Genomic DNA, 27,854 nt, shown 5'->3' with positions numbered 1-27,854 from the left:
TAAAAAACCTACCCTAAACGCAAGCTGTTTTTTTAATTGAGATATAACTGACAGTTAACACTGTATTAGTTTCAGGTGTAAAACATAATGATTCAATATCTGTATATATCGTGAAGTGATCATGTCTATTTAACATCCATCACCACGCATAGTTACAAATTTTTTATGAGAACTTTTAAGATCTATTCTCTAAGCAACTCTCAAATACCCAACACCGCATTAGTAACCACAGTCACCATACTGCGCGTTGTATTTCCACGGATGTAATTCCCCGGGAAAAATACAAACTATTTTTACGATCAGTTGCTTTGGGTATTTAAAAACATTTAAATAAGTTATGCAAGCAGCTTAATAACACAACTTTATACTTTTCAATGTGCTATTTTAAAAATATTTCTTCTATATAAATGCGCAGGAAAGGGCGTGTTATTAGAGAAGAAACAGAGGGTCAGAACTAGGAATAGAAAAGAAAAGCAGATGTGAAACTCTGAAACCTATGGCTGTTTGAGAAGAGGACAAATAATGACAGTCTGAACAAGGTGACTTTGTGTTTTGCGCTACAAATGTTATCTAAAGAAATCAGGAGGCGGACACAGCATTTCCAAGGAGAGAGGTTAAGTTGCAGACTGAGGGCTTTCTTTCTCACAGGCTTCCATTAGCATCTGATTAAAATTTTTTTAACTTGGTAAGAGCTTTTGGTAAAGATCTCAGTCATTTTCATCATCTTAATGCGGAAATTTTTAGCAATTAAGTTGCCCTGAATGAGCGTAAGTTTCCCATTCAGATGAAGTTCATCACTTATGAATGACGCTCTAATTGCACGACAGGTCCCCCTGAGGGGAGAGCTGCACTGAGGTCCACTGGCACACTTTCCCATTTTCTCCGTATTTCACATAGACAGATAAATGGAATTTAAGACAGTATCTCCCAGTCTTACCTTTACCTTTGTTAGGATTAGGGAGGAGACTAGCAAGTCAAGAATAAATGCTAAAGCTGTTAAGATAATCTAAATAATAAAAATAATAACCATAATAATAATAATAAAATAATAACAATAACCACAATAATAATAAAAAAACAAAAATAACAACGCTTCCTTCCACATCTATCATTAGGAGGGATTACACAGTGTTACGAGTTTTATACACAGTATCTTATCAGTAGCTTGCAAGAACCTTAAGAGGGAAGTAGTCTTTTGGTCTCCTTACGATGTCACTGGCAGCAATAGGGAAGAAGACTTCCCACTGGCTCCTTTCCGAGGAAACATGTGCAGAACAAGAAACAATCGGGAGACTGGTTACAGCACCTTTGTTGGGCTTATGTCTAAAGCCATCCTGACGGACGAAAATGCTAATGATAGCTGTCAATTAAATCTGGTCCAACAGACCACCTACTTGATCACTTTGTCTATTCCTATTACTACACTTCCTTCAAAGTAGAAAGGCACAGTTTATTTGAAAACAGTCTGTAACTCATGTGTTCCCCTAATTCTGTCAATTTCTGTTTCATAGTTAGGTTTTATGATGGTCGAATTCATACTCTATAAACTTCATAAATACCAGCTAGACTAGAGAAATATTTTATTACTTCATTTATAACTTAGAATTTGTAAGTTGTCTTCTTCAAAATATAACGCGAGATGGCCTACTGGCCAAACTGCGTTTCCAGCTGTGATGACAGCAGGAGCGAGAAGTGGCAGGTGGAAGCCTCCACTGCCCTGCCCGGGGGGCGGGAATGGCCGGCTTCTGCTCAGCGCCTTCTGACTCATCCCCTCACCCTGCTCCCTTTTACCCCCTTGGCTTCCAGCATTTGCTCCAGTCTGGAAAGAAGGAACTGCAGACATGCCAGGCTCAGATAAATGCTGAAGTCCTGCTCCAGCTCTGCTCATGGTAGAATCTGACTCCCTAGTGTCTGGCACCTGCCCCACATTAAAAATAAACTTTAGTTATTTTATCCATTTTATCAAATAGATAGAAGTCATATCAAACGCAAGAAGGTGATGACGTCCTCCTCACTGCCCACAACTGGGATAGTTGGTAATGACTCCTCTGCACATTAGGTACAACATCAAATGCGCTGTTCTTGTCCCTTTAAATTCAGGGAAATGAGTGGGACCAGAGAGGCTGCGTGTGTTCCTGTCATGCTCAGTCCTCAGGGGATGTGTCCCCTCTTTGGGGAAAACAAAACATCTAGACTAACATGAATGTCTCGGAACTTCAAAAAAGCTTCATTTGAGCTGATTTCTAAATATATGATAGGGCAGAATTATATATTAGAATTTTAACTTTCTCCTTGATTATTCTGACTCTCTTCCCTGCCAACTCCAAGAGAATTAAATGATGAGGGGTTCTGGTGGCCAATAAGTAGAGGGAACAGACCGACTCTGCCGGCCCAGGGCCCCCTCGTGCCCCTCTGCCTTTCTTCTGGCAGAGCCCTACTCATTCTGCACAAGCCAGCTCTAATGTCGCCTCCTCTGTGAAGGGTCACTCCCTTTCTCTCCTTTCCCTCCCATTAGAATTAACTACTCCCTGGATGGGGGAACGTATGGTTCAGTGGTAGAGTGCCTGCCTAGCAGGCACAAGGTCCTGGGTTCAATCCCCAGTACTTCCATTAAAAAAATAAATGAATAAAAACAAATAAAACTAATTATCTCTCCCCTTCAAAATTTTTTTAAAATTTTTAAAAAAGAATTAATCAATGATCAGCACATACATGCAAATTAAAAAAAATATGTGCAGTAAAAAAAAAAGAATAAGCTATCAAGCCATGAAAGACATGGAAGAAACTTAAAAGACGTATTACTAAATGAAAGAAGCCAGTCTGAAAAAGCTACAAACTATGATTCCAACCAAATGACATTCTGGAAAAGGCACAGCTACAAAAGCAATAAAAAGATCGTGGTTTCCAGGGGTTTCGGGAGAGGGAGGGAGGGAGGAATGAATAGATGGAGCACAAGGGATTTTTAGGGCAATGAAATTATTCTGTATGACACTACAGTGGTGGCTAAATGTCATTCTGCATTTGTCAAAGCCCACAGAATGCACAACCTCAAGAGTGAACCCTGATGTAAACTACGGACTTTGGTTGACAATAATGTGCCCATGTTGGTTCATCGATTGTACCAAACATGCCACACGGACGAGGGATGCTGAGGGTAGGGGAGCATGTATGTGTGGGTGGGGAGGGCTGTGTGCGAACTCTCTGTATTTTCTGCTCAATTCTGCTGTGAACCTGAACCTGTTCTAAAAAATACAGTCTATTAAAAAAAAAAAGAATTAATCACTCTCTGTAAATTGCTTTCAAGGCAATCGACCTTATGCGTCAAAAACTTTAAAAATAATGTCTTCTAGTAAACTTCGTTAGAAAATAATTTGAAATGCAGACACAGATTAACACAGTAATAGTAGCTACATCATTTATAATACTGAAAAGCAAGAAGCCATAAATGTCCAGTGATGAGGGAAGGCTGGTTAATGATTAACCGTCACATGCACATATACTCAGGCATCCACAAGAGAGACAGGTATTTGAGCTGACAGACATCTTCCCAGTCGTACAGCTCCCTCATCAGTCAAACGGGGATTGTGTGAGATTAGCAGCTGTGTGCTGGGCCCAGACTAGTTACTCAACACATGCTAGTTACTACTATCACTATTAATATGTCACTGTTAAAATGAAGTTTACAACATATCTTTAACGTTACGAGAAAATGCTTGATGTAATGCTACTGAAAAAAGTTGAATAAAATATCTATGCATTTCCACTCACAGACATGAAGAAGGGAATGGACTGGGGAGTCTGGCAGAAACATGGGGCTATCATGTATGAACGGGACCTGCTACTTTGTATTTTTTAAAAAAACAACAAGCATGTATTTATGCATGCTTTTAAAAATCAAAACAAAAAAAATCCCCATAAACAAAGCCACATATTCAATTTGATTACACCTATGTATATATATGTATTAAAAAATCAGAGAGCAAAACCAAAATGAGAAAGAGGACCTGTGGGGTTTTTTCCTTTGTTCTTTCTTAATTTCTCAAATTTCTTATAATGAATTTGTATTAGTTTTATAGTAAGATTTTGCAAGACCATTACGGCAGTCACTGCTTTGGTGATGAGATTTCAAGCAGGCATGGAAATAAAACCAACTTAAGAAGGGTTTTGCAGATTAAATTACGGGATTTGTCTTCTATAACACAGGAAAGCAGGGCAGCTACGGGAAAGGTCCTGCTGGGTGCTGTGAGGAGACTGGATTAGCAGTGGATAAGAATGGAGGCAGAGAGATTAATTAGGAAGCAGCTGGATTAATAGAGATGATGGTGACAGGGATCAGTATAGCATCACTGAGCAGGGAGGGAAAGATGTAGGTAGATTCAGGACACTTTTAAGAGCAGCATTAATAGGACTTGAATCTGCACAAATACGTAAGGAAAAATGAAGGTTCAAGACCTCTGGGTTCAATATTCAATATCTTGTAGTAATTTATAATGAAAAAGAATATGAAAACAAATATACGTTAAGTATATGTATGATTGAACTAGTATGTTGTACACCAGAAATTGACACATTGTAACTGACTATACTTCAATTAAAAAAAAAAAACACACAGCGAAGTCTCTGGGTTCATATTTTGGTGTCCAACCACCTGGGTGAACTACCACTCACTCACCGAGGAAACAACTGCTGAGTTAATATTGTGGGGCAAGTGTTGCACCGTTATCGGACTGCATTCTCACAGCTCTTTACAGAACTATTACTTCCATTTCATAGGTAGGAAAGCTGAGGCTTAGCGAGGTAAAATACGTTGCCCAAGGTCACCCAGGTTATCAGAGTGCCGGGATTCACAAGCAGCCCCCACTGACTCCTGACAGTCCATGCTGAAGCCTCCCAACGCAGCAGAAAGAATAAGTTTAGAAGGAGGACTGGAAAGCAGAGGGAAAAAAAAAGCAAAGAAGATAAGTGCTCATTTTTTAGATAAGCTGGTACTGAGTTCAATGGGATGTCTAGGAGATAGAGGGACATGTGGTTCAGAACCCAGGGAAAGATACGTGCTGGGGATGCTGAGTGTCCAGCACCGAGATCACACATCGGTGGAAGCCAGAGAAGAGGACGCGGGCAGTCAGGAGACGGTGTCAAATAAGAACAGTCCCAGGAAAGCATCTAACGAACATAAACATTTCAGGGACAGGTTGAGGATAATGTTTCTCTTTTACAGAGGAAACTTGAAGGAGCCAAAGAGACAGGGAAAAAAAAACAAAACAAAACACACAGGAAACTCTGGGCCAAAAGAAGAGTTTCAAAAAGCAGTGAGGGGTTGAAAGTGCTAAATTCCGAGTCTTAATCAAACAAAATAATGATTGAAAAGATGTCACGGGTTTTAAAAGTTTATGATTTCAAATTCTGATCTTTATATCTAAATTGTAATTGTTTTTTATATACAAATTTAAAATACTATACTACCATGCTTAATATTAATGGAATTCTGTTAATGTTCTGGGGTTATAATATCACGATGTTACACGTGATGTTATATGTGACTTTCTATCATGCACATATGTGTCTAGGTTTCATACAGATTTCATGTTTCATTATTTTTAAAACTAGCCTTTGTTCTAGCTTCATCACTAAGTAAGAGCTAAGAAGGCAGCATGGCTATGTGTAAGCAAAATGATATTTATAATCAAATTAGTAATTTAAGAGAGAGTGGAAATCTAGTCCACCTTGGTTAACAAAAGAAAATTTCATGTAACTCCACATTATAAAATAAAAGCATATATATGATAATGCCCAGTTTTAAAAACTGGGAATAAAAAGTGATTGGAACGTTTATCTGATTTAGCACCAAAGGACTCATATTAGCCCAATTCTCTTTACCTCTATGGATAAAGAAGGTTTGTTACTATAAATATATTGTTTTTAAAAACCCTTACTTATTTTTTCCACGGAGTAAACACAAAGGTCAGTGAGAAATACCCAAGAATTATTAACTTTTAAAACTAAAAAACAGATGTAAGGGACAGGTCTTTTAAAGCAATAGCTAAAATACAGGTATCATGAAGAAAAATATTGATAAATTTACTTCATAAGGATTTTTAAATCCTGCATAATAAAAGAGATCATAAGCAACGTTAGAAAACCACATCGTCACGTATGCAGCAACGGATTAACACGCAGCACAGGTAAAGAACTCCTACAAATAATCAAGGAGACACACATCTTAGGAAAAATAGGCAATGAATAAAAAAAATGATAACTGACTGAATAAAGACAAAGTCAAAAATATATATATATACCCAAAGGTGCTCAAGCTTCATGAATAATTAAAGAAAGGCAAGTGAAAAAAATTGGTTGAAGGTCTTTTGTCTGACTTAATTGATCTGCAGGATTAATCACATTCTCTCTTTTTTTTAATAATTTTTTTTTAATTGAGGTCTAGTCAATTAACAATGCTATGTCAATTTCTGGGGCACAGCACAATGCTTCAGTCATACATGAATATACATATATTTATTTTTATATCCTTTTTCACCATAAGCTAGTATAAGATATTGAATATACTTCCCTGTGCTATACAGTATAAACTTGTTTATCTCTTTTATATATACCTTTCAGTATCTGCAAATCTCAAACTCCCAGTTTATCCCTTCCCACCCCTCTCCCCCTGGCAACCACGAGTCTGTATTCTATGTCTGTGAGTCCATTTCTGTTTTATATATAATCACATTCCCTTTTCCCTCTGAGATCTACTGGTTTTGAGTACTACCAAAGCTAGTCAGTTACTAGGCTAGACTTTGCACTCCTATTTCTTCTAGTTTACCACGCACAACTTAGGCTTCTTACCCAATGTATTTATGTCAACTGGACTTGTTACTATAATTACGTCATTCATTTACCTAGCCTAAAAAATGAATAAAATATCTTGATTGTGGTGGTGGTTTCACTGGTGTATACATCTATCAAAGTTCATTAAATTATACATCTGAACTATGTGTAGTTTATTGTACAGGAATAATACCACAATAAAGGTGTTAAATTTTCTTAAAAAGGAGAAAGTAATATATATAAGTATGGAAGAAGTTCTGTCTCTCTGAAAATTCACTTGAACGCTTTAGAAAGGCTAGCGAAAGGTGAAAAGCTTTAAAAAGCTCTGTAATTAGCTGTGGAAGAAATTAATATAAAAGACTAGGTAAAATGTAAGAATCTAGAAGAACATGAACTCAAATAAATAAATTACTGCCATTAAGTGCTCATTTCACTTTAAAAAAACTTAAACTAAAAGTGGTAAATGATACATAATGGGCAGAGGTTACATATGAAAGACAATGACAAGCTCTCTGGATGTGCATGTGTCTCATTTTAAAAAAAGATTTTCTCTGTAACTCTGATTAACTGAATAGTCTAGATTTCAAAAAATAGGAAAATTTCTACTATAAAGAGGTATCTTTCTTTCTGATTCTAAGATTAGCAAAAATGAACAAGAAAGAACCATACCTTGTGGGAGTAACGGTGACTGCAAATACGCACTTTGACACCATGTTGGTAGGACTGTAAATTTGTGTTAATTCGGAGGAGGATTTATAGGGAGTTATTTATCAAAATTAAAAAATGATCCAGTAGTAGTGAGAACTGGATTTACCTACATCTGAGACAATTTTAAAAACCAGACAAAACATACAAGGGTTTCAATAATTGGACACGATGCAGTGATGGACAGCGATCCCTAAGAGATGGAGAACCAGCGAGGAGGCCCTACTGCTGCAGCAGATCGTAGTCCAGGAGAGTCCCAGGCTGCGGTGTGGGGAAGGAGAACCTAAGTGGGATTCAACAAGCAGAGCTGAGGAGACAGAGCGAAGAATCCGAGAACAGAGAGGCTAGTGTATGCAGGGAAGAGCGCCAGCAAGCAAAGAGCTGCACAGAAAAAGGCCTCCTGAGATCTGCAGCGGGTCCCATCTGCATTCAGCAGGGTGTTAATTAGTACATCTGTGTGAAGAAACTGCCTGAAGCCAGGGAAGTAACTGCCTGAAAGGAGTTACAGGAACAGCCCCTCATGCTCACGAAGGCCCCGGAGCGGTGGGATCAGCCACCCAGAAAACCTCGTCATTCACTGGGGCACTGAGCAGAGTCCTCAGAAGTGCCTTGCCTTAAGAAGTGGGGGCTAATTAGCTCTTGAATAAACGCTGCTCTGGTCCCACCTAACAAATCTTAAAAGCAAGATTTTAAAGAAGTCAAACTGTTTGCAAATAACTTAACTGCATCCTTGAGTTTAACCAAATATTAGCACATCTAATTCAAAAGTACAAAAGCACATCATGACCAAGTGGGATTTAGCACAGGAACGGGGGTAACAGTTACAGATGAATCGAAGTAATTCACCATGTTAGTAAAATTAAAATGAAAGCCATAGAACCATTTCAATAGATGAATAAAAAGCATTTGATAAAATTCAACAGCCATTCCTGAGTAAAAAAGGAAAATCCATTAAATTAGGGATAGAAGGGAAGTTATTCAACTTGATACAGTGATTTATGAAAAACCTTCACCCACAACTATATCATACTCCATGGTAAAAAGCTGAAGTTTTTCCTTGAAGATCAGAAACAAGACAGAAATGCCCACTCTCACCTCTTTTACTCAATATAGTATTGAAATTCCTAGCCAGAGCAATTAGGCAAGAAAAATAAATAAAAGGCATACAAATCAGAAAGGAATAAGTAGAACTGTCACTATAGCAGATGACATGAAATTATATATAGGAAACTTTACAGACTTAACAAAAAACTGTTAGAACTAATCAACAAATTCAGTAAAGGTGAAGGATACAAACCAATATACAAAAATAAGTTGCATTTCTACATACTAAAATAATGAACTCTCAGAAAGAGAAATTAAGAAAACAATCCCATTTACAACTACACCAAAAAGAATAAAGTATCTAGGAATAAACTGAACCAAGGAGGTTTTGAAAGACCTGTACGCTGAAAACTATAAGACACTGATGAAAGAAACCGAAGAAGCCACAAGTAAATGGAAAGATATTCTGTGCTCATGGACTGGAAGAATTAATATCATTAAAATGTCTATACTACCCAAAGCAATCTCCAGGTTCAATGAAATCCCTATAAAAATTCCAATGGTATTGTTTGTGGAAATAGAATAAGCAACTCTAACACTTATACAGAACCACAAAAGACCCTGAGCAGATAAAGCAATCTGGAGAAACAGCATCATGTTTCTGGAGGTATCATGTTTCCTTGATTTCAAGCTATAATGAAAAAGCTACAATAAAACAGTATGATATTGGCATAAAAACAGACATACAGATCAGTGAAACAGCATAGAGAGCTCAGAAATAAATCCACACAAAATGAACAGTTAATTTATGACAAAGGAGCCAAGAATACAAAATAAGTGGTTTTGGGGAAACTGCACAGCCACACGCAGAAGAATGAAACTGTACCACTGTCTTACACCCTACACAAATATCAACTAAAAATGTTTTAAAAACTTGAACGTAAGACCTGAAACCATAAAACTCCTAGAAGAAAACGTAGGCAACACATTTTCTGACACAAATTGTAGTAATGTTCTCCTAGGGCAGTCTACCCAGGCAACAGAAATAAAAGCAAAAATAAACAAATGGGACCGAATTAAGCATATAAGCTTTTGCACAGCAAAGGAAATCATAAACAAAACAAAAAGACAACCTAAAGAATGGAAGAAAATATTTGTAAATGATGCAACTGACAAGGGCTTAATTTCTCCAATATATAAACAGCCCATACAACTTAATAACAACAACAAAAAGAACCAAACAACCCAATCCAGAAATGGGCAGAAGACCTAAACAAGCAATTCTCCAGTGAAGACATACACATGGCCAACAGATACATGAAAAAATGCTCAACATCATTAATTATCAGAGAAATGCAAATCAAAACTACAATGAGGTATCACCTCACACCAGTCAGAATGGCCATCATTCAAAAGTTCACAAATGACAAATGCTGGAGAGGATGTGGAGAAAAGGGAACCCTCCTACACTGTTGGTGGGAATGTAGTTTGGTGCTGCCATTATGGAAAACAGTAAGGAGATTCCTCAAAAGAATAAAAATAGACTTGCCATATGATCCAGCAATCCCACTCCTGAGCATATATCCACAGGGAACTCTAATTCAAACAGATACATGCACCCAATGTTCATAGCAGCACTATTTACAATAGCCAAGACATGGAAATAACCTAAATGTCCATCAACAGATGAATGGATAAAGAAGCTGTGATATATTTATACAACAGAATACTACTTAGCCATAAAAAAGAATAAAATAATGCCATATGCAGCAACATGGATGGCCCTGGAGATCGTCATTCTAAGTGAAGTGAGCCAGAAAGAGAAAGAAAAATAACATGATATCACTCATATGTGGAATCTAAAAAAAAAAAAGACAAACTTATTTACAAAACAGAAACAGACTCACAGACGCAGAAAACAAACTTATGGTTACCAAGGGGGAAAGAGGGTGGGAAGGAATAAACTGGGAGTTCGAGATTTGCAGATACTAACTACTATATACAAAACAGATAAACAACAAGTTTATACTGCATAGCACAGGGAACTAAATTCAATATCTTGTAGTAACCTATATTGAAAAAGAATATGAAAAGGAATACATTATAGATATGCATGACTAAAACATTATACTGTACACCAGAAATTGACACAACATTGTAAACTGACTATACTTCAGTTAAAAAAAATGTAAATAAATAAAAAAAACCATAAAATGACCTATTGATTCCATCTTGGATGATGTATCCTATAGGAACACTTGTGGAAATGCTAAAAGATGTGTGTACAAAGCTGTCCAGTGAACCTCTATTATACTATGTTAATGAAATTATTTAATGAAAACAAAACTTGGAAAACATTGCTTACATTTAATATATTTTTAAAATATATAAAACAATAGCCTAAAATGCATGCACACTCTCTCTCGCTCTCTCCCTCTTTGTCTTTCAGAAAAATCTGAAAGTACACAGACTGTTACAATTATCACTGGGGATGGTTCTAAAGCAAGAGGTGGCCAAAGAAGGAAGAGGTACATGTAGTGATTTACCTAAGTTTCTAAACTGAAGGAACGTTTTGTTTTGTTTTTTGGTAATAAGCGTAATTTCCTTTTAAATTAAAAAGACTCAATAAAGATTTTATTTTTACTTATTTACTTATTTTATTTTTAAATTGAGCCATAATTGACACTAACTCCATGAAGATTTTTCAAAAATTAAAATAAATTAAATTTGGTTTCAGTGTGCAGAGCCACCGTAATAGATGTGAAAGTGTGCTAGCTTTGCACCGGACTTGAGATGATACTCACCCTTCTCCTCGCCTCAGATTTCTGGAAGCACTCGTGCTGTATAAAAGTGGCTGCAGCAGAAATCCTGGACAGCGGCGTGTGGTTCGCCTCAAGCATACTGACTGCTCGTTCCAGAGTCATCTCCGTGTCCAGATTCCTAGACAAACAGTCACAGATTAAACAACATTCCAAACCTGCTCCCTCTTGCCTGTCAACCTGATCCTCCCGTGATGACTGAGCACCTAGGTCATCTGCTCTTTGGCTCTTCTTCACCCGAAAGAAGAATCAGCCCCTGAGGTCAGAAGGTTTAGGAAGTGGGTAGCAGAAACACTTCAGCTCTGGTCAGACTAGCCTCTGAAGATATCACTGAATTGAGCAGAATCATAACAGAGACCAAAGAAACAAACTTAACTCTGTTTATGATAAAATATGTGTAGTATAACAATTGTATCTTATAAAGTAACTGAAGGCACAGCTAGACTTTACATGGAATTATTCCTACCCTGGTAATGCCACACCTTCTCTCAAAAATCATTAGATTTTTCTCAAAGCTGCTCTGAATCTGTTATTTTACCTGAAAATAAGTTTTAGAAGGAGCATTCCGAAAGTGTTCTGGTTTAATGAATATAACAGTAAACGAAAAGTAAAAGCCAGAAAAACTGAGTTTGGTCAAAATAAGTCATACTGGTGTTTCAGAATCCATCAAGAAAGGTAATGATAAAATGCAACTATAAAAATTTTTTTAGAAAACAATTTTAGACATTCTGCTACCATTTGCTTTGTCACTGTAATGACATTGAATTTATCTGGCAGCATACTTTGTCCTTTCCTAATTGCAGGATAAAATGTGATTTCAGTTTGATACAGAGAGGATGATTTATAGAGGACAAATAAAATCACTACTTGTAAAACAATAATTCCCAAATTGCATCATAGCGCTGGCATTTTTCCCCCTCCCAGTTTACTTCTGCCTGGAGGGGGACTAGGGTAGGCAGTCTGTTCCCAAGCTGGATGTTAGCACATTAGTACTCCCTTAAGGATGGTGTCAGAGAAACCAAGCTCAGGGGGCAACATCTTAGAACTGGGGCTAAAGACATGCCTTCAAGGCTCTTTTTGGGCTCAAAGAGGGTTACAGCTGAGTCATTCCAGATAATGGAAGTTCTGAAGACATTATGGGAGGGTGTCTTCCAGCATCTGCCAGCAAGCAGTGAGCAAGTTCTCCCTTCCATCAGGCTAACACAGTAACACACGCACCTGTGCACAGAGGTGAGCGTGTGCACGTTGTGAGTGGGGTGTCTGTGTGGGGTGGATGTGGCACAGGTGAGGAGATAAGACTAATGGGCCTTGTGACCAAAATGGAATTCCCACTGCTTCTGAAACACATGCTCAAACATAGCAGCGTTACCTCATGAGTATAAGGATATTAAATACGAAGCAGAACACCTCTGGCATCTATACTGAGAATTACATAATGATCTCATATTTTAAAATGTGCCTCAGGAGTCGATTTAATTGGTAAAAAATGTAGGCTGTACCATTAAAACCAGAATTTGAATCACTTTTATTTAATATAAACACCCTTTTTAAAAGAGCTGGAAATATCCTACATGCATGGACTGCAGTAATTTTACAGGGAAATCAAAAGTCAAACAGCTGTAAATCTTTCACCATCCGCCACTTCAGGTTTTATAACCGATGAAAGATCATTAATAACCTAAGAATAACCTTATGTTTAATCCTTTTTTTTTTTTTAAGATTCAGCCATTAATCTACTTTATAAGTCATAAATGACTCAGGAAAGTCTGAATTTCCCAAGTCTCCAACACCCACAAATGATTCCATTACTCTAATCCTTTATTTTCCCGGACATGACTCACAAAGAAGCTCTGCATTCACTACTAGCCGACCAAATTCTACTTCATCATTAAAAACAATTCCCAACCAGAAGGAAGGCTTCCTTAACAAGAAGGTCTGCCACAGCTGTCAGGGCATCAGCTTTCTGTTTTGTTATTGTCTGTAAAGTCCAACTCTAAAACATGGCGCACGTTCTGACGCTAGACTAGCTCCATGTCCTGCCATCTTCCACCCCCTCTCATTGACTAACCCATCCTCCCATCCCACTGGACTTCCACTCCTCCTCTAAACACTGCATGCCTCTTCACAAGCCAGTCTATGGGATTTTTCTAGAAAGCCCATCCTTCTACCTAATTCTTATCTATTCAAATATCATCACTTCTTGTGAAACCTGTCCTGCATTCCTCTCCCCAGCTAGAGCTATTCCTTCCCATCTCTCTTCTCCCACACAGCACTCCTCCCCTGTTACCAAATGGAACTCGAGTCTGCTTGCCCAACATGCAGCAAAGCCAATGTAATGAACCGGGTTGCTGTGAAGGAAAGTACAGTGTTTATAGTAGGGCACCCAGTGAAAAGAATGGGCAGCTTGTGCTCAAAAGACCAGAACCCCTGATGGCTTTTGGGGAAAGCGGTTTTTAAAGGTGACATTGGGGTGAGGGTTGCCAGGTTGCCTAAGCAGTTTCTGGACATTATTCTGATTGGCTGGTGTTGAGGTAACAGGGTGATGTTTTGGGAATTTCAATCATCAACCTTCTGGATCCAACCAGTATGAGGTCTACGTGCTGGTGGTCAGTGTGCAGTAACTATCCACCATGGGTGGGGGTCTTGGTTTCTGCAGAACAACTCAAAGATCTGCATCAGATTGTTATCTATATCCCTTCAAGAGGAACTACTTGTCCTGTGACTCTGTTCTCCTAATCATTAACTTTTTGAGACTGCTCTTTGCAATTTAGAGAAGGTCTAGGAGACTAAAGCCTTTTTACCCCCACAAACAAGAAACAGGGGACATGAAGGGGCTTTTGTACCCAGGAAAGACCCCTGCTCAGATTCACCTCAGTCTGTCTCTCTCTCTCCTCCTTACTTTCTTTCCTGCCTCCCTTTCTTCCTTCCTTCTTCCTTTCCCCTCACTCCTAAAACACTTCTTGAAGCCTGCAGAAATGTGGCTTGGGAGATGGGGTTGGGGAGGGGAGGATCAGGAAAACCAGTTGTTCCTGGGCCCCAATACCCACTGAACACATTCTCCAGGAGCGAGTCTTTTCAACAGCTTTAGTCAATATGCTAAAATGATGTTAATATAAATGAAAAATGTTAAGAGGAAGCAGTGTAAAATATCATTGGTCAGAATATGAGATAGTACAGGGGAGAAATTAAAAATGGTGCTTTTTGTAGGTGTGCAATCTCTCAGCAAACACATTCCTGCCAATAACAACACAGCCCTGATCAGGCTGGTTCCCAGATGTCAGAACAGGGCTCCGGCTTGGAAGGCAAACCGACGCCAGACGACCAGTGAAGGGCTCCTGTGTGTCGTCGGATGCTTAGGAAAGGCAAATTCCCCCACCTCGCAAAGATTTTAAGTGTGATGGAAGCACTGCTTTGCAAAGACGACTCTGGAGTGGATATGTGTTTCTAGAGACAGTTTTGAGGACACCATGAGAGTCTTCACTGAAGCAATAAAGCTGTGAATTGGGTTGTTAAAAATGGAAATGGAAAAAAAGATAAAGTTGAAAGAGATCTGAAGAATCAAAGAACTACAGAAGTGGTAATTAGGAGGATGTGGAGGGAAGTTAATATGACATCTTTTCTGCTCTGTGTCACAAACCTGACCAGTGGTCCTACCAGAGATACAGCCTCTTTCCTTAGTCTTCCTCTACGAATCCTAGAGAACATCGCTCTTCTGTTCTCTGAATTCCTACAGACACTGGCACAACCTAGCACTTGATGTGTCTTATTTTCTTTTTATGGGTCCTCTCTAGACCCTCGTATATCCCACTCAATTTTTATCTCCTTGGTGCTTATTTACTGCAGTGTGGGGCTCACTGGAGGACCCTAATATTCATTTGCTGACCCACCAGTCCCCCACACAGAAATCTTCTTTTCAGAAAAACTGATCTAGAACGTTTTACTTGGTGATTTTTTACACCTTTTTCATTAGTCTGAATTAGAGCAGGTGGACTGCCTCTCTTTCACTCCAATGTCTTGATTTTTAGTTGCATTAGTAACTGACCAGCCATTCTTCTTTCGGAAACAAAGATCCATTGTTTGATACGTTATGTCATTATGCAGGTTTCTAGTTTTATCCAGCTACTCTTTGGGAATGTTCCACAAATGTGTAACTCTTCATTACACGTGGGACCTTCACAAGACATAAAAATGTGGATTCCAAATACCGGGACTGGAGAGAGTTTGAAACGTGAGACATTGCAAGGCAGAGTGTGTGCTGTCAGGGGCAGGGCTCTCAGGCAGCAGCCCGGGGGGAACTGAAACGAGCCATGTGGACCACCAAAGGAAGACAGAGAATCAGGCACGGATGCCACCTTGATCATTATACCTCTGACCCCTTTTCTTTTCCATAAATAGCAAAATTTTCAAGAAGCGTTCATTTTTGTGCTGTCTGGTCTCTAGGATGGCAACTTTGAGAATTATTGAGGACAGATTTCTTGCGCTTTATTTTAAATTTCTTGACCCCAAGTGTTCCTTCTATTCTTTGAAATGTGATTAATTATTCCAAGGAAATTCATCCTATCTATTAAAACAATAACTGGAAATAAATTATTTAATAGTTCTAGAATTTGAGCAACAAAAGAACTTAGATGGCAAGAAATTAAGTTTATATTTCATTTCTTCCTTCTTCAGTTTCATTCTTTCACCTCATATTTATAAAGTGCCTATCACGGACCTACCTCTGTTCTAGGGTACTGGGAATATGGAGATGATAAGACACTCACAAGTAGCTCAAGGCTAGAGGGAGAGCAGATAGGTAAATGAATAACCACAATAAATTATGCTGGTAGAGACACCCACACTGCATAGCCACCTGGACACCTAAACTAGACTGTGAGGGGAGTGGCCAGGGAAAAGGTGGTAACTGAGCTAAATGCAGAATCATGAGTAGCCAGGCAAAACCACAACTACTGGGAGGAAACAGAGAGGATAGATAGATAGATAGATAGATAGATAGATAGATAGATAGATAGATAGGCAAAGAAAGGAAGAAAGGGAGGAATGAAGCAAGAAAGAAAATATGCAAAAAATATTTTCCATTAAGGGAAGTAAAAGAGGTTCAAGGTGGTTTGAGTGTCTGGGGGAGTGTTTGGGGACAGTGATGACGAAAGATGGAGGAGTAGAAAGAGATGAGACAAGAATGATAAGCAGTGCTGAAAACATGGGCTCTGTGCGCCACACTAACAAGCACACTAATCTGGTGGAATTAAGTAAAGGTTATAAATTGAAGACAGAAGTGATCAGACTTGGCAAGATCATCCTAATAGTCCTAGAGAATGGTTCTGAGTGAGGAGACCACAGGCAGAGGGGCCAATGCAACAGACACAGAAAGAAGGGCAGAAGTGTAAGACCCAGGAATGAGATAAAAATATGTATGGCTTGGCGATTTGTGACTATGGAGGTAAAATTTAAAAAAGACTTCCAGGTTGGGAAATGGTGAGACTTCAGTGTGAGGAGACAGGAGTAGAGGGTAGGGAAGAGCTGATAAATTTAGTTTTGAATATACTGAGATAGGGCTGTCCAGGAGGTTGTTCAGAACTACATACAGATCTGGAGTTCAGGCTGGAGGACACAGCTGAAGAGAAGATGTTGCGAATCACAGGATACAAGTGCTGTGCCCAGGGCTTCTCTGGAAGAGCAAGCACCAAGAGCAGAAGAGAAAGGTTGCTGAGGGTGACCTCCTTGGGCATGCAGAAAACTCTCCTCAGAGAAGAGTAAGACATGGCTACAGAAAACCAGGAGAAGCTGGTGCCCCGACAACCAAGGAAGAGAGAATTTCACAGCTAGTAGTGTCAAACGCTGCCCACAGACTGAGTAATATACACACTGAATACGTGTCTACTTTGGTTGTAGCATTAAGACCGTCACTGGCAGATGTGTGGGGAGAATGTTTCAGTGAAATGGTGGGGACTAAAGCCATACTGCTGTGGGTTGATGAGAGACTGGGAAGTGACAAGGTGGTTGAAGCCATGTGGGGCACACAAATGGAGGAGGAGGAGAAGCCAGTTGTTGGAGGATGTGGCACAACAGTTTTGCTATTGTTAAATAATTTTGTTAAAATTGTATCTAGCACCAATCCTGAAATACAGTAGGCATTTAATACATTCTGAATTATCCATTTAAAAGACTTGATCAGCTTTTTCTTCCATAAATAATTACTTCATGAATTTTTCTTCTTTGTAAGTGTGTCCGTACTGACAAAGATCTGCTTTCTACAAGAAATGTTAGCTGTCTCATGCTCAATTTTGCTTTATAAAAACTATTTCTTGTTTCAAGATTAGATTAGCACCCCAGAAGAAACTCTAATTCAAAAAGACACCTGCACCTCAATGTTCACAGCAGCACTATTTACAATAGCCAAGACATGGAAACAGCCTAAATACTCATCGACAGAGAACTGGATAAAGAAGTTGTAGTATTTTTATACCATAGAATACTATTTGGCCACAAAAAAGAATAAAATAATGCCATTTGCAGCAGCATGGATGGACCCGGAGATCATCATACTAAGTGAAGTAAGCCAGAAAGAGAAACCAAAATACCGTATGATATCACTTATACGTGGAATCTTAAAAAAAAAAAAAGGAGGGGGGGACACAAATGAATTTATTTACAAAACAGAGACAGACTCACAGACATAGAAAACAAACTTATGGTTACCAGGGGGGAAAAGGAGTGGGGAGGGATAAATCGGGAGTTCAGGATTTGCAGATACTAACTACTATATACAAAATAGGTAAACAAAAGGGTCCTACTATAGAGCACAGGGAACTATGTTCCATACCTTGTAATAGCCTACAAAGAAAGAGAATAGGGAAAAGATATATACGTACATATCTGAGTCACTATGCTGTACAGCAGAAATCAACACAATGTTGTAAAATGACTGCACTTCAATTTTTAAAAAGGTTAGATTAGCCCTAACATCTTTCCTCACTGGTGCCTGCCTAGTCAGTGAGCGCACTGTACAATTTCACTTAAAGGGGTGATTAAAGGTAACAACCTCCACTAAGCAACTTCAGAAATCAAAAGAAAAAAAAATCACATAATGTTTTGCCATAGTGATACTATACCATTCTTTTAGGAGTTACTGATGTAATCAGTCACCCGTTTTTCAGCCTTTCTCTTAGTAATTCGGTTTCTGAAATTTGTGCTCTAGCATTAAATTTGAATAACGGTTAAGTTCCAAAGACTCTGGGTTAGTCAAGCTATAAGGTAAATAGAAGAGGCAAAGAAATGACTCTGAAACTTCAATTATTTTAATTATTCAGTATTGAAAAAAACAAACAAACAAAAACCCCAAAACCACCCTCCAAATCAGTGAATCTAGAATCAAAGGTAAAATTATAAGGTATCAAAAGAAGGAAAGAGATATCTAGAAATTATCTGCCTCTGCTTAACTCTCAGTCTTTTTATGGTAGTAGTTATCAAAACAGCATTTAAGGAAAAAAAAGATTTCAGAAAAAAAGAATATATCTCGTGAACAACAACAAAAAAACAGCATTTAAGGTTCACTCAGCACCAGGAATAAATGTCTGCCTTTTTCCTTCCTTGGTTCCAAGGAACGATTGAGAAAATGCATGCAATTATCTATTTCTTGGTCTACTTTGCAGTTAGCTCCATTCAAAGCAGATTTTCACATAGCCAAGGGGTAGCCATCCCTTTAGCCAGCATCTAATTTGGAACAGATGGACTAAAAGTCACATTTCCTCACGAAGCTGCCATATGAGCAGGTAGCTTGGCCCCTGTCCCTGGGGTAAATAGGCTAATCTGTCATTATTTTAACCACTTATCTCGGGATGCCTCTCTGCAGCCCCAGAAGCGCCGGCTCACGCGGTCAGGGCCGTGGGAACAGAATGTGCTGGCACGGAGCGCGCCGCAGATGGGGACGATGGGGACGGGGACTCACCCCAGCTGCGCGTCGGCGAAGGCGCTTCTCTCCGCGAGCACGTTCCCGCTTCCGCCGGCTGCCACCTGGCCCACGGTCATGTGCATCCTCCGGCCGCCCGACTCCGCGGCGCCGCCGGCCTCCCGCAGGGCGCGCGTGCTGTGGAAGGAGCTCTGGTGCCAGGACGAGCGCGCCGCGCGGCCCTGCGCGCTGCCGGGCTGCACGGGCGCCGGCGGCCGGACCTGCCCCGCCGCGGGCCCCGGGGCCAGGTAGTTCTCCTTCTCCAGGAGGTTGCCCAGGCTGTGGCTGGTCCCGGGCCTGGGGTAGGTGAGCAGCACCGGCGCCACAGGGGCGCCGTCGAAGACGGCGTCCTGGTAGCGCCGCTGGTAAGTGTCGTAGTGGCGCTGCCTGCTCGCCGCCACCGAGTGGTTGAAGCCGACGATTTCGGAGCGCGCGTAGCGCGGCGGCAGCGCGGGCGCGGAGCGGCGGCCCTCCTGGGCCCGCAGCGTGAGCCCGGCCTGGCTCCTCTGGCTGTACTGCGGCTCGCCGGGCGGGTACTGGGCCCTCTCCGGGCTGCTGTCCGGGGAAATCTCAAGTCTCCGGAGAGGCTGCCTCAGGGACCTTTCTTCCACTGACTTCTGCGAGCTGTACTGCGAAGTTCCTCTCCCCCAGCGGGCTTCGTAAGTGGCGGTTGTGCCTGTCTGCACAAGACAGAAAGAAAGTTCAAATCAGGCGGGAATCACTTTTCATCTGCATTGTCCACTGATGCTAGGATGATTATACAAGAGGTTGGTTTCTCTAGGGCAAGTGGAGAAGTCGGCCCCTTTCTGGGTAAAATCTGGTTTTAAACAAGACTTGGTTGACTACTATCTGCACCAGGATTTGATACCATTTAGTGCCTGGTTTTCCATGGTGTCCACACAAAGCCAATCTTCTCATAATTCATTTAGGCAATGGTAATACTTGAGAATGGTAAACATTAAAAAATAAAACTCTAAGACTCACAGACATAGACTATAAACTTGTGGTTGCCAGGGAGGAGGGGGTTGGGAAGGGATAAACTGGGTGTTTGAGATTTGCAGATGCTGACAGGTATATAGAGAACAGACAAGTTTATACTGTGTAGCACAGGGAAATATAGTCAAGATTTTGTGGTAGCTCATGGTGAAAAAGAATAGGAAAATGAATATATGTATATTCATGTATGACTGAAGCATTGTGCTGTGCACCAGTAATTGATACAACATCGTAAACTGACTATAACTCAATTAAAAAAAATAAACCTACAGAGGAAGGATATAGCTCAGTGGTAGAGGGCGTGCTCAGCATGCAAGAGGTCCTCGGTTCAATCCCCGGTGCCTCCATTAAAATAAATAAACTCAATTACCTCCAGCCCCCCAAAATAAAAATAACCTACAAAGTTTAAACATGTTTACATGGCAATCCAGCAGCAAGGGCTCTATTCTCCGGTACCATACCTTCAGCACGTCATAGGTTTTAGTAAAAGGGAAGCGCCCAGCAGCAAAGTCATTTTCAACCAAGTGTAGATTGTGGACATATTCGGGAACACTGGTAGCTCGGTGAAGATTTCCTGCAACAAAGCACACATTAGGAGAATATAAGTGGGCCAATCAGTAGTTAAAGATTATATAATAATAGTATATTTTCAATTTGCGCAATGAAGGTCAATGACAAGCATTATTTTTTTATATGAGTGGCTTTTTAAGTGCTAGTTTAACATCACCCTTGGAGGATGTGGCAAATGACCACAAGGTGATCACAATATTCTCCACAAGCTTTTCAAAATAAAAGTTGAATTAAAAATAAAGATGTTCCAGGTTTTAGTGGGAAGGCGTTCAGTTTTTCACCACTGAGTAGTATGCTGGCTATAGGTCTGTAGCTTTTATTATGTTGAGATATGTTCCCTCTATACACACTTTGCTAAGTTTTTATCATAAATGGGTGTTGAATTTTATCAAATGCCTTTTCTGCATCTATTGAGATGATCATGTGGTTTTTGTCCTTTCTTTTGTTGACGTGGTGTATCACACTGAGTGATTTGTGCATGGCTATAATGAGGTATCAACCTCACACCAGTCAGAATGGCCATCATACAAAAGTCTATGAGCAATAAATGCTGGAGAGGGTGTGGAGCAAAGGGAACCCTCCTATACTGCTGGTGGGAATGTAGTTTGGTGCAGCCACTATGGAAAACAGTATGGAGATTCCTTGAAAGACTAAAAATAGACTTACCATATGATCTAGCAATCCCACCCTGGGTATATATCCGGAGGGAAATCTAATTTGAAAAGACGTATGCACCCCAATGTTCACAGCAGCACTATTTACAGTAGCTGAGACATAGAAACAACCTAAATGTCCACAGACAGATAACTGGATAAAGAAGCTGTGGTATACTTATATAATGGAATACCACTCAGCCATAAAAAAGAATGCCATTTGCAGCAACATGGATGGACCTAGAGATCGTCATTCTAAGTGAAGTAAGCCAGAAAGAGAAAGAAAAATACTATATGATATCACTCATACATGGAATCTAAAAAAAGAAAGAAAGAAAAAGGACACTATGAAAACTCATCTACAAAACAGAAACAGACTTGCAGACATAGTAAACAATCTTATGGTTACCAGGAAAGGGGGTGGGAAGGGATAAATCTGGGGATTTGAGATTTACAGATGTTAGCCACTTACATAAAAATAGATAAAAAACAAATTTCTTCCGTATAGTACAGGGAACTATGTTCAGTATCTTGTAATAACCTTTAGTGAAAAATAATATGAAAACGAATACATGTGTGTATACGCATGACTGGGACATTGTGCTTCACACCAGAAATTGACACATTGTAACTGATGGTACTTTGATTAAAAAAAAATAAAATTTAAAAACAATTTTTTTAAGACGTATTTTTTTTAAAGAATTTTTTTCTTTTGCTGAAAGGGAAGAAAGGAGAGGGGATTTTCACAAAAATCATTAAGAATGTTTATTAGAATGCTGAAGAATTTGGTTTGGGAATTACTCATTGGCTTTAGTAGTCCATACTAGAAAAGTTCAGTTTCTTAAGTCAGAGTAGGAGACCTCTATTTCCAAGGTAGGAACTCCGAAGCTTCCTGAGGAGGATGTAGGTAAAGGCAATAAATATAATGGGTTGGTGTAGTCAAAGAAAACTTTGCATGGATCAGCTTTGAAAGGGCCAACTCTGGCCTGAGGCACTTGGCGATGTGAGAGGTAGGTAGGACAGGGAATCAACCTCCTGCCTAACACTTAGTATGGGGTCTAGGAGGCAGCCGATTCCCGCAGACACTGCACAGAAGGCAGCCCTTTCTGCTCACCCCGGTGGGGCCTGCAGGGACTCTCAACTGAAGCAAGTCTTTTAAAACGCTCCTCTTTGAGGAGGGGGCAGTCGAAGACAGTATTTTGACCCTTCTCTCTACCTACTTCCTTTATCCTTCTCCCAGCTTTTTATTTGTTCTTTTGTAATCTCCCATTGTCTTAAAAAAAAAAAAAAGGCTAATCAAAACAAAGGCTTCTAAAACCTAGGTAATTTCTAGTTCCCTAATTTTAACCAAAATTACTTTCTCTGTCATGTAGCATTCTTTTAGAAATCAAAGGAAAAACTAAAATACTCAGTTAACTCTTCTACGCTTCAGAGGCTTGCGAAAGATGTTCAGAATAAAGCAACACAGGCTGATCCTTTCCAATACAACTGGAAGGTACCAACATACTTTTTCCAATAAATTGTTATAAAGTCAAAATTTCAAAGACTAACTACAGACTCACAAGTTATTTTGAGGGAGAGGGGAATGGAGAGTGTTGCTGTCAGAGAGTTAAAAAGTATGAATCCATCCCAAGTTGTGTTTGTACATGTGTCTTATTTCCTGGAGCCAAACAATCTGGCTGGTAAACAGGTTTTAAGCCTCAAGGGGTCCTGGGGGAGGCAGCCGCAGGCTTGTAACTGTCACCCTGAAGACCAGAAGAGTTGAGCTAAGCCAGGCATCTCCTGTTTCTAGGGGCCTGACTTCTTCTCAAGGGTTAGCAAAAGGTCAGGCAGCCCCTTAATTTTTAACCTCAGCGACACAGGGTGATGCCTGCAACCAGGACATTGAATGAGGGAAAGGAATCGTCAATACGACCCCAGAGCAAAGGTTGTGAGAGGCATAAGTACTGAACTCTGGAAGCCTGCCTGGGCTCCTGCCTGTGGTCCCCAGCTCTGGTCCCCCTCCTCCTTCTCTCGCCCCCGCCCCCACCGCAGGCTATGGGGAGGCTGGGCTGCCAGGGTCCTGCTGGTATGGGAAAGGAGGCTAAATGTTTATCTTACATTGCTTAACTCACATTGTTGCTTGGGGGTGGGGGTAAAGGCCTTTAAAAGCAACTTGGATGAACTCCTTACATTTCAGTATTACTTTTCTTTAAGGAGCTCTAATTACTTTATGTACTTTTTAATCAATATTCTGTGGTGCAGTTAGCTATCATGTCCCTTCATAAACAGGGAAATGTAAATTACTTGCAGAGAGATTTAATGTCAGGCTTGAAGTCTGGGTTCAGCCTTTCCACTGACGTCCACCATCTGATTGCATCGTGGCTGTTCTGAAATTGCCATTTGACCAAATCCCTGGAGGGGCTGTGTTCACAGGTTTTGACATGAGAACCAGAAACAATCATTCTCTTTCCCCTTGAACCTTTTGCCGCGGCAACTGCAAATACTCTGTAAATGTTCATTCTTTATTTGCTGACATAAATCCTTATAAGGAAACTTCTCCTTCAGTCTTCAGATGAATGAACTGAGGCTGGTTTACTGGTTCGCAAAATAACTACAAGGTAGTTGGTAACAGGCAATAAAATAAGATCAGATCTTTAAACCACGGACTCTTCCTGTGCACGAAAAGGTCTGACTCCTAATATTCAACCAGCAGGATGGCTCAGGAGATGGTTTCTCTGGTTAAAAGGACAATCTTAAACAACAAATAATGCAGATTAATTGGCCTCGGCAGTCATGAGTTTGAGATCAGTGCAGTGGATTAGTGAATTAGCAGCTGTGTTCTAAGATTTTAAAGAAATTTTGAACTGGGTGGAATTAAAAATAAAAAGGTTAAATATTAATCAGGGTGGAAACTAATCTCATAAGGGCAAACCATTATTTTCTGCTCAATCAGAGGAAAAAAGATGTAATAATATGACTATTGAACATACAAAATAATTCAGCCATGCTCTTCCCCAAAAATAGAAACAAGAAAGCAACAAAAGCATACTATACATACAGGCACATCCTGCTTTAAATAAATCCAACATAAAAAAATCCGTATTTTCTAATGTGGAAAATTAGGGCATGACTATATTTCAAAGGATTTCTTTACTTCAAAAAAGGATGTAGGTATTTTCTTTAAGCTGAGAAATCTGTGGACTTGGTCTGGAGCCTCCAACTCTACTACTTTCTGTGTGTCTGGGACAAATCACTTAGATTTATTTCCTGTAATCCCACCTGCTGAGAGAGAGGTTTAGCTGAGGAAAAAAAAAATACATTCAAGTGCTTTTAAAATTGTAAAGCAAAATGCAAAAACTAAGATATGGTTTAAAAAAAAAGAATTTGGGTCACAAAATTTGTTTTGCATACATTTTCATGAATTAATCTGCTGTAGAAAGAGGGTAAACTAGTTTGCGTGCTCTAATTTACACGGAGTTGTATCGCAGTTTTTATTCTGGTAATTTGGCTTTTTTCTGGTTATTTCTGATCGACCCAGACACTGAGGATCACCATGACATTACTGTGGGTTGACCAGTTGTTCGTTTCACTGACCCAGTACATAATGTGCTTCTGCTGTTTCCTACTGAAGGCGATGGTTCATAGGGAATATTTCAAATTAATTAACTCAGGCAACATCCAAACCTTTTTTTCCAAGAACACTGCGGACGTCTGTGGAGCCCAGTTTAAGGGAAATGAAGGAGGTAGTTACAGAACCCTATCCTCTTCAAATAAGCCAATTCAGGACAAGGCAACTGTGCAGGGGCAGGGCTGGAGGTGCGGGGTTGTTGGGGGGGAAGCGAGGGGGGTTGGTCTTGATGGTGGAAGGATTCCAAATTGCTCAGAGGGTTGCAAAGATGCAGACCTCACAGGAGTGTAATTTTCTCTCATTCTAGGTCTAGATGTGAATCTGAATGATGTGATTCCCAAAGCAGCTGCTCATGGGAAAACCACCCTGGTTTCCGGTCATCTATGCAAGTATTGTCCAAAATAATGAAATACTGTTAAGGGTCAAAAGTAATAAATTAATTTCTATTATCTGTTCTTTCTTTGTAGGTTTTGACACCAGCTTTATTACCTTATTGGTTAAATTTAATACATTTATGAAATCAAATTGACAAGCCTCTATTGGGACCCTATTACCTATATCTGGGCACTTTAAAAAATCGACTACAGTTTCCCTTATGGTAAGTAGATGATAGAGAACTGCTAAACAAACAGCAAAACTTTTATATAACCTGCTTATATTAGAGAGAAGAGAGGAGCATTCACATTCAGGAAGCATCTTTCCTCTCAAGCCTCTGCACTCCAAGCGTGGTTAAAAAACTGATGGACTTCACACTGAGCTCTAAAAGGAGACTGTGTGGTGGAGATGGAGGGAGTAAGAAATTCCCATGAAAACAGGTATGGTTAAATGTATGCATATGAATCAGTAGGTGTTCGCTACCAGTATTAAATGCTACACTTAATTGTGCTGACAATCACAAGCTGTTGCCTTCACAGTGGATTCTGTGGTCTTTTTGGTGGAAAGAGACTGCGAGTCTAAAAGCCATCATCTTCTTGAATTTGGTCTTTCCTCTGGGTACCAGCAGCTCCCTTTCTCCACATACCTTAAAAAGATTTAACTTCTTCCATTAAAGTAAAATTGAGGACATGTTATAGGTGAGATTATGACATATAATCTATATGACAATCTGGAACCTTATCAGAAGGAATTTCTATGGCAATTCATATTTAAATAGCTCCTTAAAATCATTTACTAACAAAAGTAGGTACTTAAAAGAACACATGAAACATGTTAGGACCATTAAGAGCCAAACATCAGGACTTCTGAATTAGTGAAGTATTTTTCTTTGCCTGTGTGGGCATACAACATAGAATTCATTACCCTGGACTTAACATTAAAAAAAAAAAAATTCCTCTCTCTTCTTCTATTTTTTACTTTCTAAGAAAAATTACTAGATATTCATGGAAACTACAATTCCACACCTTGTATCCAGCTCCCATAAGCACTTGCTCAGGCTGGATGATGAGTGGAATTTATTGGTTTAAAAAAACCATAGCAAGGGATTGTTTTAAAGCAGATCAAAGCCTAATAATGTTTTGCATTTTTGAAAAATTCACAAAAAGTGTGCAGTGCTGTAAGTGACCAATTAAGACAGCTCCCACAGTCGACCATGAGAAACAACTCAGTGAAAATTGAGTGTACAGCTGGCAAGTACTTGCTATGAGTTCTTACAAACTGGAATATGCCAGGAGTCAGCTCAGCGTTGGTGGTACAGCAGTGAGCACAGGTGAACTTCCAGCAAAGCTGAACAGGTCAGGGACAGACCAGCTCTCCCGGCAGAAAGGGCCACATGCTTCACAGTCGGTGGCCATCACCCACTAACATCTTAGCCAGCCACCAGAAGTCCTTATTTCCCAGGACCCCCGTAAGCAGTTTGGGGTTATCCTCTGATACATCTGTTTAAGATATTTAAAAAAAAAAATCAGTTGCAAGGGTAATTAGGTTTATTTGTTATTATTTAATGGAGGTGCTGGGGATTGAACCCAGGACCTCACGCACGCACGCTAGGCATGCGCTCTATCACTGAGCTATATACCCTCCCCCCCTGTTTATGACATTTTGGGGGGGTAATCCTCAAATTACTGCCCTAGATAACCACAAAATACAGATTTAAAAGGTCTTTTTATATTGCAGGTGTCTATATCATGTATTTTATTTGAGTAGCCAGAATATGTGATTATAAAATTTGTGACTATAAACGGGTCACTTAGCACACTTGTGAAGTACCGAAGCTGATACATCCAGGAAGTTGCTAAATCTAATTATATTAATTCCTATAATTTATCTCCTTACTTTGGCATTCCTGACAGTTCATTTGCTGAGATATCCCATAATGCTTACTTGAAAGACTTTACAACTGCAGTGACATTATCCTCACAGTGATGCAACTAATAGTCAAAAAGACGTGTTTATAGTATTTACACATTAATTCCTTTTTGCTTTAAAAAAAAAAAAACCTCACTACTGGTTTTTGTAATGACTCACAAGTCCCAGTACTTACACTGCCTCTCACTTGTCAGTGCTAACCTCTTCTCTCCCTTTAAATCCCCCAAATCTGCCCAGTGCATTCTTCAGAAAACCTCTGCATTTCCCACGTTTCTCCCCTGCTGAAACGTCTTCTGTGACTCACAGTGATCCAATCTGTCACTTGCATTCAAGATTTCCCCCTACACCGTGAGGTGAGAGAGGGTGAGGGAGGGATGAGG

At 39.8% G+C, this 27,854-nt stretch overlaps 1 protein-coding gene across 1 annotated transcript in view; it reads right to left on the bottom strand.

Moving 5' to 3' along the window:
- Positions 1-27,854, bottom strand: part of PKP2 (plakophilin 2) — a 75,333-nt gene that overhangs the window by 40,749 nt on the left and 6,730 nt on the right. The window contains exons 2-4 of the mRNA XM_031670517.2: positions 20,799-20,911; positions 19,342-20,021; positions 11,379-11,514 (exon numbers count right to left, since the gene is read on the bottom strand). Of these exons, the coding sequence (XP_031526377.2) occupies positions 11,379-11,514; positions 19,342-20,021; positions 20,799-20,911 (929 nt within the window). The remainder of the gene's footprint in view (positions 1-11,378; positions 11,515-19,341; positions 20,022-20,798; positions 20,912-27,854) is intronic.

The sequence above is a fragment of the Vicugna pacos genome, chromosome 34 (assembly GCF_048564905.1).
Source record: "Vicugna pacos chromosome 34, VicPac4, whole genome shotgun sequence".
In the NCBI taxonomy this organism is placed as follows: domain Eukaryota; kingdom Metazoa; phylum Chordata; class Mammalia; order Artiodactyla; family Camelidae; genus Vicugna; species Vicugna pacos.
Note: the sequence above shows the minus strand (reverse complement) of the source record. Positions and strands in the feature narration are given on the sequence as shown.